General features: G+C 41.4%; 1 protein-coding gene across 1 annotated transcript; it reads right to left on the bottom strand.

Moving 5' to 3' along the window:
- Positions 1–5,339: 5,339 nt before the first annotated feature.
- On the bottom strand, positions 5,340–5,793 carry LOC122687691 (ribosomal biogenesis factor-like). The gene has a single exon (XM_043893244.1). The coding sequence runs from the start codon at positions 5,701–5,703 to the stop codon at positions 5,401–5,403; it is 303 nt and encodes a 100-aa protein (XP_043749179.1). The 5' UTR covers positions 5,704–5,793; the 3' UTR covers positions 5,340–5,400.
- Positions 5,794–13,139: the final 7,346 nt, after the last annotated feature.

The following is a 13,139-nucleotide window of genomic DNA, read 5'->3' as shown; positions in this document are numbered from 1 at the left end:
TCCAGTGTTCTTGCCTGGAGAATCCCAGGGACGGGGGAGCCTGGTGGGCTGCCATCTGTGGGGTTGTACAGAGTCAGACACGACTGAAGTGACTTAGCAGCAGCAGCAGCTTATCCTTGGCCTTTAAACTTTATTCTGAAGCTTCTCAACACCTTCAGTCCCTTGAGAACATTTAGATATTCTCTATTCTCCTTTTCCTATGCAATCTCTATTCCAGATTTTATTCCTATTATTTTGTTCTGAAGGATAGTTATTTCTCATTAAAAAAAAAGTTTGTATTCCCCTCTAAATGATGAAAGTTAAAGTTTGGGAAATTGTGGGATCACTGTTTATATGTATGTGTATATTATATATATATATTTATATATATTATATATATATATATATATTTTTTTTTTAAATCAGTTTCAGAAAACCCAAGGAAAATAATCAGTACTCTGGACCAACCTTATCTTCTTGGACCCACCAGTAACATTTGACCCACCGGTCACTGTCTTCCTGCTGTAGTTTGTCTTCACTGGCTTCTAAGTTAGTCCCGTCCACGCTGTGGGTCTCCCTTCTTCCTTGCTCTGCCTTACTAACTGCTCCTTTTCAGCTGTTTTGTGTGTCTGTGCTGGTTCCCGGCTTCTCCTCCACCCACCAACCTTCTTGGGAAAGTGCCTGCGGCCTTGATCCTCTAACTGGCTTTTCCACCTTGTCCGGTTTAAACGCCAGGTCTCCCAGCCTGGCCCTCTGTGATTACCTAGAAGGGTGGGATGGGGCGTGGAGGGAGGCTCAAAAGGGAGGGGATATGTATATACGATTATGACTAATTCGAGTTGATGTACGATAGAGACCACCACAGCACTGAAAAGCAATTATCCTCCAATTAAAAACTTAAAAAAATGACATGTCTCGTTTGAAGACTCCTTTTATATTTCTAGTCCTGATCTTCCTTGAACTCTAGTCTCATATATCAAACTGCATAGTGGACATCCTCCCTGTCCATCATCATAGACATTTGAGGATAAAACGTCCTCCAAATTCTTACTTCTTGCCCCCACTAACTGCTCCTTAACACTTCCCTGTCTGAGTTAATGACATTTAATCTGCCCTGCCATCAGGCCAAAACCTGGGGAGCCATTCTTAACTGCCCTTTTCGTACCCCACATCCAATCTGTCAGCAAGTCTTGTCTGGTGTGTCCCCAGCCTATCTATTCTCAATTGGATTACCTCTCGCTGCCTCTATGCCACCACCCTAGTCCAACCTACTGTGGTTTTGCTTCCTTGTTACTGCCTCCTAGTGGGAGGCAGTGGGCTCCCCACTTCTGCTCTTCTTCCCTACGGGCCATTCTCCAAATGGGACAAAAGTGATTTTTTAAAAACATGCATCAGCATATGTCATTCATTTGCTTAAATACCCTCTCATTGCATTAGAATAAAAGCACAGCCCTTTCATGGCCTAGAAGGCCTCATGTGACCCACCTCCTACTAGTGCCCCCGCTTCGCTTCCTGTCACCTCCCCCTTTGTCGGGGCACACGCGTGCACACAGGCGCCTGCCTCAGGGCTCGTCTCTCGTTGTTCAGGCAGCTGCCTGGCTTCCTTCTGCTCGTTGCTTGAGTCCCCGCCCAGGAGCCACATTCTTGTCACAGTCCCAAACACCACTCGGGCACTATCTGTTCCATTCTTGCCTTTTATTTTCATCTTAGCATGAAAAATATTTGAGGGACTTCCCGGGTGGTCCAGGGTTAAGTGTCCGCCTTCCAATGCAGGAGAAACAGGTTCAATCTCTGGATGGGGAAGGATTATCCCACATGCTGCAGGGCACTAGCCCTTGGCCTGCAACGACTTGAGCTGGTGAGATCTAGAGCCTGGGTACTGCAACTAGAGAAACATATGGGCTGCAACTAAGACCCATCACAGCCAAATACGTTTTTTTCAAAAAAGAAAAGTATTTGAAACATACACACATGTGACCTACCTGTTACCTGCTCCCTGCCCCACTCTCCCTCCTGCCAACATGGATTTTAAAGTCCATGGGAGAGGGGGCTTCATCTTTCTTTGCCACATAGAGATGCTCCATAAATACTTGAATGAATATCCTAAATTGTAATCTTACTGAAGCAAAGTGGCAAATATTTCAAATGACACAGGATATGGACCGATTATGATGTGGGATGGTGATCGTCCTGGGTTGGCAGGGACTGGGAGGTTTATTGGGATACAGAACTTTCAAGGCTAAAACCAGGAAAGCTCTGGGCAAACAGAGAAGTGAGTCATCCTAAGTTTTGCAACCATTTTGACAAACTGACACTAACAATATCTAACTTGGAATATAGATTCTGAGATTCTTCTAGGGCTCCTAACTGGAGCAATTTAAAAAATAATTATTTATTGAAAGTCTACAAAATTGAGCATAGGAGGGGAAAAGGAGGAAGGGGGATTGAAAGCTTTAGAAGCCGCAGCAGTCATTGGGAGAACCGGAGAGATTCACACACAGTGCAAAGCAGTGAGCAGAGGTGGGTGGGAGGAAATCAAATGATGAGCAGGAGGAATTCCATGGCGGTCCAGTGGTTAGGACTCTGCACTCTCACTGCGAAGGTTGCGGTTTCAATTCTGGTTGGGGAACTAAGATCCTGCAAGCCATGTGGTGTGGTCAAAAAAAAAAAAAGGGGAGGGGGTGATGAGCAGGGCCTCAGGGCTCTACACGTAAAGTGTTTTGGCTCCTGCAGAAATACCATTCTCTACTTTACAACCTACAAGTCTGTGGACTCTCTTGGGAAAATGGAACATAAAACCTGCTGTGGGGATAATATTTTTGAAACCTGAACTGTCAATTTTTTCCTTCCTTCCACCCATCCCAAGACAACAATTGAAGTTGTTTCTGTTACAAAAAAGTTATAGGAAAAAAAAAAAGTAACAGAGCAAAAAGTCCTTGTCTCTCATTTCAAGATTCCCAAAGCCTGAAACCTTTAAAGAGATAGTGCTTGGTACTTCTGAGACAAAATGTGATTGAGGAAGTTTCTCTGGGGTAAAAAGTGCTCATTCAGTCAACAAATACTTATTAATACCTATTAAGAGCCAGGCACTGCTCTGGAGTCTGGGTATATAGCAATGGACAGACCAAGTCCCATCCTGTGGAGGTTTATTTTTAAAAATTGAAGTTTATTTACAATATTTTGTTAGTTTCAGGTACCAGCAAAGTGATTTGGTATACACGTGTGTATATATACATATAACCAAAAATATAAATACACATTCTTTAAAAAAAAAATATATATATATATATATATATATATACACACACACACATTTTGTGACTTCCCTGGTGGTCCAGTGGTTAAGAATCTGCCTTGTAACACAGGGGACAGTGGTCTGATGCCTGGGCAGGGAATTAAGATCCCACATGTCACAGAGCAACTAAGCCTGAGTGCTGCAACTAAGACTTGATGCAGCCCAATAAATAAATATTAAAAATATATCTATACAGACATTCTTTTAAAATATACATAAATACATATAATCAAATATATTCTTTTAAAATATATATATTCTTTAAAATATAATCAAATATATACTTTTTAAAAATCTGTATATTTATATAAACATTCTTTTGAAATCCTTTCCATTATAGATTATGACAAGATATTGAACATAGTTCCCTGTATGTGTGTATGCTTAGTTGCTCAGTTGTGTTTGGCTCTTTTCGACCCTACAGACTGTAGCCCTCCAAGCTCCTCTGTCCATGGAATTTGCTAGGCAAGAATACTGGAGTGGGTATTTCCTACTCCAAGCAATCTTCCTGACCCAGGGACTAAACCCCACATCTCCCATGTCTCTGGCGTTGCAGGTGGATTCTTTACCCACTGAACCATCGGGGAGACTGAAGTCCCCTGTGCTTCACAACAGGAGTTGCTGTTAATCTATTTTATATGCGGTAGTGTGTATCTGTTAATCCCATGCTTTGTGGACCTTTTTAGTGGGCGGGTGGAGGCACAAATAAATATATCCGATGGTAATAAGTAGCATAAAACCGAAGAAGACAAGAGAATTACAGGGCAGCCCCGGGAGGTGAGGCAGGGAGTGGGTACCAGGCAGAAAGGCTGGCCAGGAGAGCCCTCTCTGATGAGGCCACCAATGCAGAGAGATGTAGATGAAGAGGAAGGGACCCCGGATCCCTTCTATCCACATTACTGTACAGTATCCACTTTTCATTGCCCATCACAACTTGTTTTAAAAATGGAATATTTAAAAAAAAAAAGGAATGTTTCTGTTACTTTTAAGTAGAGAATCACAAGTGGAAATATGGTCAAGAATGTGGTTCGGTTATGTGGAACCCAAACATCAAAGTGATGAACATAACCAAACTGGTACAAACAATTTTTGAGACTTGATTTGCCTATTTTGAGCATGTTGCCTGTCTCCCACGTGGTATAATATTGACTGTTCTCAATTAATGTCTTGATTTGACTGCTATAAACTTCAACTGGTCTACCTGACTATGGAGCATCATCCAGTGAGAAATCTCCAGCACAAAACTTCACAAACCACTTTTAACACGTTCGATCAGTCAGAGCACATTCTCCATACGCTGCCCAAACTGTTTGTGTTTCCGTTGTGTTTTTACCTTTCTTGAAATAATAAAGCATCATATGCTGAAAATGTTCCCTTTTTCTTCCATCTTCAATATTTAAATGGCTACATAAAAATTCGCCAATCGTGGTAAGTTTATTTTTAATGCGTGAGGATATGACAGCTGTCACAGTATGATGTATCAAAATTATTTTGAATGAAGTTAAATGGCAACCCACTCCAGTACTCTTGCCTGGAAAATCCCATGGACGGAGGAGCCTGCTACAGGCTACTGTCCACGGGGTCACAAAGAGTCGGACACGACTGAGCGACTTCACTTTTTAAAGATAGCTAAGTGCTACTAGAGCCATCTTACAGAAAAAGACTGAAAGAACCTTTTGGCCAACCCAATACCACTAAGGAAAAAAATGCCATCAACTAAATGGCACAATATCATAATGCTAATCCCCTATGACAATGGATGAGTCACACCGCCTCTTGTTGCTTTGAATTTTTTCAGCTCTTCGGAGGGACCCGGCAGTCTCTCTCACCTTCAATTGCATTGCCTGGCACATGTGACTGACGGTCCTTTGGCTTGTATTTCATTGACAAACGGTCTTGCCTTTTTTTGGCCATAGTCTGTTCTTACAACTGGTAAGAATTTGGTGGTTACTTTGAAAGAAAAGGTGGAATTATGGTCATAATGAGCACTATTATTTTTTGAAGTATAGTTGGCTTACGATATTATACTAGTTACAAGTGGACAACATAGTGATTCACAATTTTTTTTTTGTATAAAATATTAAATTTATTGGTCTTTTTGGGGAATTTGATGCATCACTGGTGTATTACAACTGAGCCATTAATCTTGTAGCCTCATCAACATTAACTGGTACGTTTTCAGGACACTGCTGAGATATCAGTTGTTTCTGCAGAGGTTCAAGGGAAAGGCCTTTTGAGAAGTTTGCCAGTTCCTTCTGTATACCTATAAAAGCTTTATTCACTCTGTTAACTTTTTCATCATTCACAATGTTTATCTTCTTAAGATTAGTAGTAACTGGTTTTGCTTTATTTTTAACCTTCAAGCTTCTCTGGCTGGCTATGTGGAATACATTCCTGGACTTTTGCCCTCTGAGTTTGTTCTCAGCCATTGTCTCTCCCCAGGCCTCCGACACCCTCGTGTAGCCTCTCAGGTTCCAGGCGACGCCATATACCTGATTCACAATTTTTAAAGATTAAATTTTATCTAAGGGGATTACAGAGTAAATGGTTATATTCCCTGTACTGTACAATAGATTCTTGTAGCTTATTTTATACATAATAGTTTGTACCTTTTAACCCCCACCCCTATCATATCCCTCCCCTCTGGTAATCACTAGTTCAGTTCTCTGTATCTTTGAGTCTGTTTCTGTTTTGTTATATACATTTGTTCACTTTGTTGTTAGATTCCACATATAAACAAGAATACAGAGAAATAAGTCTTTCTCTGACTTATTTCACTTAGTATGAGCATCTCTAGGCTTATCCATGTTGCTAAGCACTTCTTGCGTGTACTTAGAACACATTCCTAAATGTCCACATCACTCACAGGCTTTCCTTTTCCATCATTACCATCTCTGCCTCTTCTCCCCAAACTCCCCCCTCACCAACATCCATCCACAAAACTGGGCTTCTACCTCCAGGGATCTTTTGCTGTTAAACTTTTTAATTTTAAAATAACTACAGATCCATGGAAAGTTTCAAACAATTACAAGATTTGCAAGAAGTTGCAAATACACCATAGAAAGATCTCACGCAAGCTGCACCTCTCAAAACCAGGGAACTGACACTGAGTGAATGTGCGCGTATAGCTCTATGGCACTGTATCACAGACGGATTTGTATAACCACTGGGGCTTCCCTGGTGGCTCAGAGGGTAAAGAATCTGCCCACAGTGTGGGAGACCTGGGTTCAATCCCTGGATTCGGAAGATCCCCTGAAGAGGGCATGGCACCCCACTCCAGTATTCATGGGTTTCCCTGGTGGCTCAGATGGTAAAGAGTCCATCTGCAATGTGGGAGACTCAGGTTCAATCCCTGGATCAGGAAGCCCCCCCGGAGGAGGGCATGGCACCCCACTCCAGTATTCTTGCCTGGAGAATCCCATGGACAGAGCAGTCAGCAGGCTACAGTCCATGGGGTCGCACAGAGTCAGACACGACTGAAGTGGCTAGGCATGCCTGCAAGCACACACCAGAATCAAGATACAGAATTCTACCACAACATAAGCATTTCCTTTGGATTACACTTAAATATCCACCCTCCAACATTCCTAATTCCAGGAAATCGCTAATTTCCCTGTATTCTCCATTTCATAAGTCATTCTGAGAAAGATACTATAAATGGAACTACACAGTGTGTGACCGTTTAAAGACCAGCTGTTTTTTTTCACTTGAAATAACGTCCTTGAGATTCATCCAAATTGTTGCCCGTACCAATAGTTCGTGCTTTTTTATTCCTGAGATCTCCAAGCTGCGATCTATCCTAGTTTAACTATTCACCTGTTGTAGGAAGTGTTGTTTCCAGCTGTTAGCCATTAAAAGCTGCAATGAACACCCTTCTGTGTGGACGTAAGATTTCATTTCTCTAGGATAAACGCCAAGAATATGATTGATTGCTGAGTCATATGGTATTCACTTAGTTTTTCCTAAGAAACTGCCAGACCCTGCCAGAGCACGGGTTCACATGCCATGAGCAATGTATGAGTGACTCTGTTTCCTACGGGTTCACGTCGCATTGTCACTTTTTTAAGTTAGCCATTTTGGTAAGTGATAATATCTTATCATGAATCACTTTAATGTGCATTTCTCTAGTGACCAGTTCGGAGAAGGCAGTGGCACCCCACTCCAGCACTCTCGCCTGGAGAATCCCATGGACGGAGGAGCCTGGTGGGCTGCAGTCCATGGGGTCGCTAAGATTCGGACACAACTGAACGACTTCACTTTCACTTTCCACTTTCATGCCCTGGAGAAGGAAATGGCAACCCGCTCCAGTGTTCTTGCCTGGAGAATCCCAGGGACGGAGGAGCCTGGTGGGCTGCTGTCTATGGGGTCGCACAGAGTCGGACATGACTGAAGTGACTTAGCAGCAGCAGCAGTAACCAGTTATGATGAACATCTATTTACATGACTGCCATTCATGTGTGCGTATATATATTTGGTTTTTTGTGAAATGTCTCTCCATGGCTTTTGTCCCTTTTCTAATGAGATTGTTAATTTAAAAAGATGACTTTGAGTATTCTTCATATATTCTAGAGGAATCTTTTGTGAACTATATGGCTTGCAAATATGTTCTCCAAGTCTATAGCTTTTCATTCCCTTAAGTATCTTTCACAGAGGAAAAGTTCTCAATTTTGATGGAGTCTACTTTATTGATTTTTAAAATTTTATGGACCATAGTTTTGATATAATGCCTGAAAACTTCACCAAGCTCGACACCCTGAAAATTTTATGTATTTTTCTCATCAGGTTTATAGTTTCACATTTTATACTTAACTTTATGATCTTTTTCTTTTTTGCTAATGGAAATACAACTATTTGTTAAAAAAGACTATCTTTCAGGATTCCCTGGTGTTCCAGGGGTTAGGATTTGCCTCTCACTGTCGTGACCTGGGATTTAATCCCTGGTCAGGGAACTAAGATCCTGCAAGGTGTGTGGTGTGGCTAAAACAAACAAACAAACAGAAGACTGTCCTTTCTCCATTGAGTTACTCTTGCACCTTTGTAAGAGACACAGATGTACAGAACAGACTTTTGGACTCTGTGGGAGAAGGCGAGGGTGGGATGTTTCGAGAGAACAGCATGTATATTATCTATGGTGAAACAGACCACCGGCCCAGGTGGGATGCATGAGACAGGTGCTCGGGCCAGGTGCACTGGGAGGACCCAGGGGAATCGGGTGGGGGGGGAGGTGGGAGGGGGGATGGGATGGGGAATACATGTAACTCCATGGCTGATTCATGTCAATGTATGACAAAACCCACTGCAATGTTGTGAAGTAATTAGCCTCCAACTAATAAAAATAACTGAAAAAAAAATCAGCTGTGTCCAAAAAAGAATAAAAATTAAACAATAAAAAATAAAAATCAGCTGTGTACTTGTGTGGGGCTATTTCTTGGCCCTCTATTCTACTCAATTGATCTATGATGTGTCCATTTATCTAACATCACAGTCCTGACTATAATGTCTTGACACTGGGTAGTGTCATTACTTCCAGTTCACTCTTCTCTTTCACAATTATTTTAGCTCCTAAGCTAAAATCATTCTAATTTTAGAATGATCTTGCCTATACCTACAAAAAGTATTGTTTGGATTTTGATAGAAATTATTCAGCCTGATTATTAACATGGGGAGAACTGATACTTTAAATCACTAGGTCATCCAATCCATGAACATGCTATTTCTAAATCATATTTCATTTATTTAGCCCTTTGGATTACTTCATCCTCATTTTTACAGTTTTCAGCATACAAGTCCTACACATGTTTTGTTAGGTTTACACCTAGTTTTTTTTTTTTGGGGGGGGGGGGGAGGTTCTTGGGATCTATTTTTATTATTATTTTTTTACAATGTTAAAGGTTACACTCCATTTATAGTTACTACAAAACGTGGGCTACATTCCCTGTGTGTACAATACAGCCCTGAGCCCGTCTTACACCGGTCGGGCCTACTGATACCTCCTCTCCCGAAGGCTGTCCCTCCCGGCTTCCCTGTCCCCACTGTAGCCACTAGTGAGTTCTCTGTGTCTGTGACCCTATTTCTTTTTCGTTACAGTCACAGGTGTGTTGTACTTTGTAGATTCCACATCTAAGTCACATCACGCTGTGTTTTCCTCTGACTTATCTCACTTGGCATAATGTCTTCCGAGCCCATCCAGGTTGCTACCAGTGGCAAAATTCCATTCTTTTTTTTTTTTTTACAGTATTCCATTGTATATATACCACATTTTCTCTACCTGTGTATCTGTTGATGGACATTTATGTTGTTTCCATATCTTGACCGTCACAAATAATGCTGCTATGAACACTGAGATGCATATGTACTTTTTGTAATTAGTGTTTTTTTTTTTTTCTTATATATACCCAGCAGTGGAATTGCTGGGTCATATGGTAGTACTATTTTCCGTTTTTCTGAAAAGCCTCCATACTTTTCCATAGTGGCTGTACCAATTCACGTTCCCACCAACAGTGTACTGGACTTCCCTCTCCTCCGCACACTTGCCAACATTCGTCACTTGTGTTCTTTTTGATGACAGCCACTCTGACAGATGTGAGGTGATATCGCACCGTGGTTTTGGTTTGCATTTCTCTCATGATTAGCTGAGCATCTTTTCATGTGCCTGTTGGCTCTCTGCATTTCCTTTTTGGAAAAATTTCTCTTCAGGTCTTCTACCCATGTTTTACTCAGGTTGCTTTTTTAAAAAACATATATATCGAGGTATATGAGCTATTTGGATGTTGGATACTAGTACATCTAAGTATTAATTTGGTTTGGGGTTAATTATAAATGCTAGTGTATTTTTAATTTTGGGTTTCATGTGCTCATCTAGTATAGAATTTTGAATGTTTATCTTGTATCCTGTTACTCTTTAGTTTTAGGAGAGCTTTTGTAGATTCTTTGAAATTTCTACCTGGCAAACAGATTGGGGAACAATGGAAACAACAACAGACATTATTTTCTTGGGCTCCAGAATCACTGCAAATGGTGACTGCAGCCATGAAATTAAGACGCTTGCTCCTTGGAAGAAAAGCTACGACAAACCTAGACAGAGGATTGAAAAGCAGAGACATCACTTTGCTGACAAAGATCCATATAGTCAAAGCTATGGTTTTTCCAGCAGTCATGCAGGGATGTGAGAGTTGGACTATAAAAAAAGCTGAGTGCCAAAGAATTGATGCTTTTGAACTGCGGTGTTGGAGGAGACTCTTGAGAGTCCCTTGTCAGCAAGGAAATCAAACCAGTCCATCCTAAAGGAAATCAACCCTGAATATTTATTGGAAGGACTGATGCTGAAGCTAAAGCTCAGATACTTGGGTCACCTGATGTGAAGAGCTGACTCACTGGAAAAGACCCTGACACTGGGAAAGATTGAGGACAGGAGCACCAGTATGTGACAGAGGATGAGATGGCTGGATGGCCTCACAGACTCAATGGACATGAGTTTGAGCAAGCTCTGGGAGACACTGAAGGGCAGGGAAGCCTGGCGTGCTGCAGTCCATGGGGTTGCAAAGAGTTGGATACAACTGAGCGATTGAAAAACAACATAAACCATCATGCCATCTGCAAATAAGGACAGTTTTCTCTCACTTCCAATCCCTATGTCTTTTATTTCTTTCTCTTGCCTTATTGTGCTAACACCTCTAGTACTATGTTAAATAACAGAAGTGAGAGAGGATATCCCTGCTTTATTTGAATTGGAAGGGGAAAGCAATCAGTCTTTCACCATTAAGTACAGTGGTAGTTGTTGGTTTTTTGTACATGCTACTCATTCAGTTGATGTTTCCTGCTAGTTCTATTTTTCTGAGACTTTTATCTTGAATGGGTATTGAATACTGTCCTGAGACTTTCTGCATCAATTGATATGATTATGTGATATTTCTTCTTTAGCCTCTTACTGTGTGATTACATTGATGGATTTCCAAATATTGAACCAGCTTCACATCCACCAAAAAAACCCACACTTGGTCACGGGTTATAACACTGCTGATTTTTCATTACTATTCTGTTAAGGATTTTTGCATCTTTATGTGTTTTCATTTTCTGTACTGTTTTTGTCTACTTTGGTACCATGTTAATGCCTTCAAAAAATGAACTGGGAGGTAGGTATACTTCCTCCGAATTCTATTTTCTGGAAGAGATAGTGCAGAATAAGTGTTCATTTTTTCATTGGTAGAACTTTCCAATGTAACCATTTGGGCCAGAGATCTTTTTCAGGGGTTTTTAAATTATAAATTCAATTCATTTCATAGATATAATGCTATTCATATTATTTCAAATTTGATGAGTTGTGTAGGTTGTATTTTTCAAGTAATTGATTCATTTATTCTAAGTTATATTTATATGCATAGTTTTTCATAGTATTCCTGTACTATTCTTTTTGATATTTGCAACATCAGTAATTTCATTGTGTTTCATTCCTGATATTGATCACTTGTGTCTTCCCTCTTTGAACTTATCAAAGAATCAGCTCATTTATCGATCATATTGTTTTCCTATTTGTCAATGTCTTTGATTTCTGCTCCGATCTTTATTGCTTTGTTCATTCTGCTTGCTTTTATTTTGCTCTTCTCTTTTCTAAGTCATCCTTGATACCATGAATTTTGGGGAGGGGCTAGATGGGTTCAATGATGGCCCCCAGGAAGAAGTATCCACATCCGAATCCCCAGAATCTATAAATATTGCCTTATATTGCGAAACGTGATCAAAGTAAGGGTCTTGAAAAGAGACACTTATCCTGGATTATCCAGATCAGCCCTGCATTTGATCACAAAGGTTTTTCTACAACGCACACAGGAGAGATTTGAGACAGAAAAAGTGGTGGCAATATGACCACAGAGGCAGAGATGCGGCCACAAGTCAAGGATCTCCTGGATTCACCAGAAGCTGGAGGAAGCAAGGAACAGAATCACCCCTAGAGACTTTGGAAAACTTGATTTCAGACTTCCGGCCTCCAGACCTGTGAGAATAAGTGTGTGTTAAGCCATGAAGTTTGCGGTGGTCTGTTACAGCAGACCGAGGAAGCTACCAGAGCTGGAGAGCAGCGTCTCTGTTGGTGTCACTGGCTGCTGTTTCCAGCGCCCGCCAGGGACACATGGGGGAAAGAGGCGTTCCCGGGGAGCTCACCGCGTGTGACCGCTCAGGGCCAAGGTCCCCGCTGCTCTGCATCCTTCTCACTATCTTCCAGAGTCTTCTTTGTTTGTAAATAACGTCCCAGGGTCTCAGCTGTACTAGAAGGTGGGGAAGTACATCTGCTCCACTTTCTGGAAGTAGGAGTCCAACCTCCAGGGTTTTCATTTTTTCAACCTATTAGCATTTTCGAGTTATATTACTCTTTTATCATTTTTGTATTTAAAATTTTCTATTTATTTATTTGGCTGCATTGGGTCTTAGTTGCTGCATGCTGGATCTTCCCCTGCGGTCTCTCTAGTTGTGGTGTGTGGGCTTAGCTGCCCCCTGGCGTGTGGGATCTTAGTTCCTCGACCAGGGATCGAACTCATGTCTCCTGCAGTGGAAGGCGGATTCTTAACCCCTGCACCACCAGGGAAGTCCCCATGTTACTCTTTTGAAGCACGAACTTTGGTGATGGTTCCTTACTCAGAATTCTTCAGTGACTTCCAACTGCCATTGAAATCCGCCCCTGACAGTCATTCCCTCCCTGATCTGACCCCATCCCAGCCTACCATTCCGGTCTAAATTCCCACTGTGTTCTTCACCAGTGTTTCCAAAATCATGCTTTATCACACTCTAGTTCTTTGGGAGTTACATCAATGTTACATGCACATGGCAGGAAAATAAAAGGTGTTATCATCAAGCGAGTTGGGAAAACAGTGGA

Source organism: Cervus elaphus, chromosome 32 (genome assembly GCF_910594005.1).
Source record: "Cervus elaphus chromosome 32, mCerEla1.1, whole genome shotgun sequence".
NCBI classification, from domain to species: Eukaryota; Metazoa; Chordata; class Mammalia; order Artiodactyla; family Cervidae; genus Cervus; species Cervus elaphus.
This window is presented reverse-complemented; position numbering and strand designations above follow the sequence as displayed.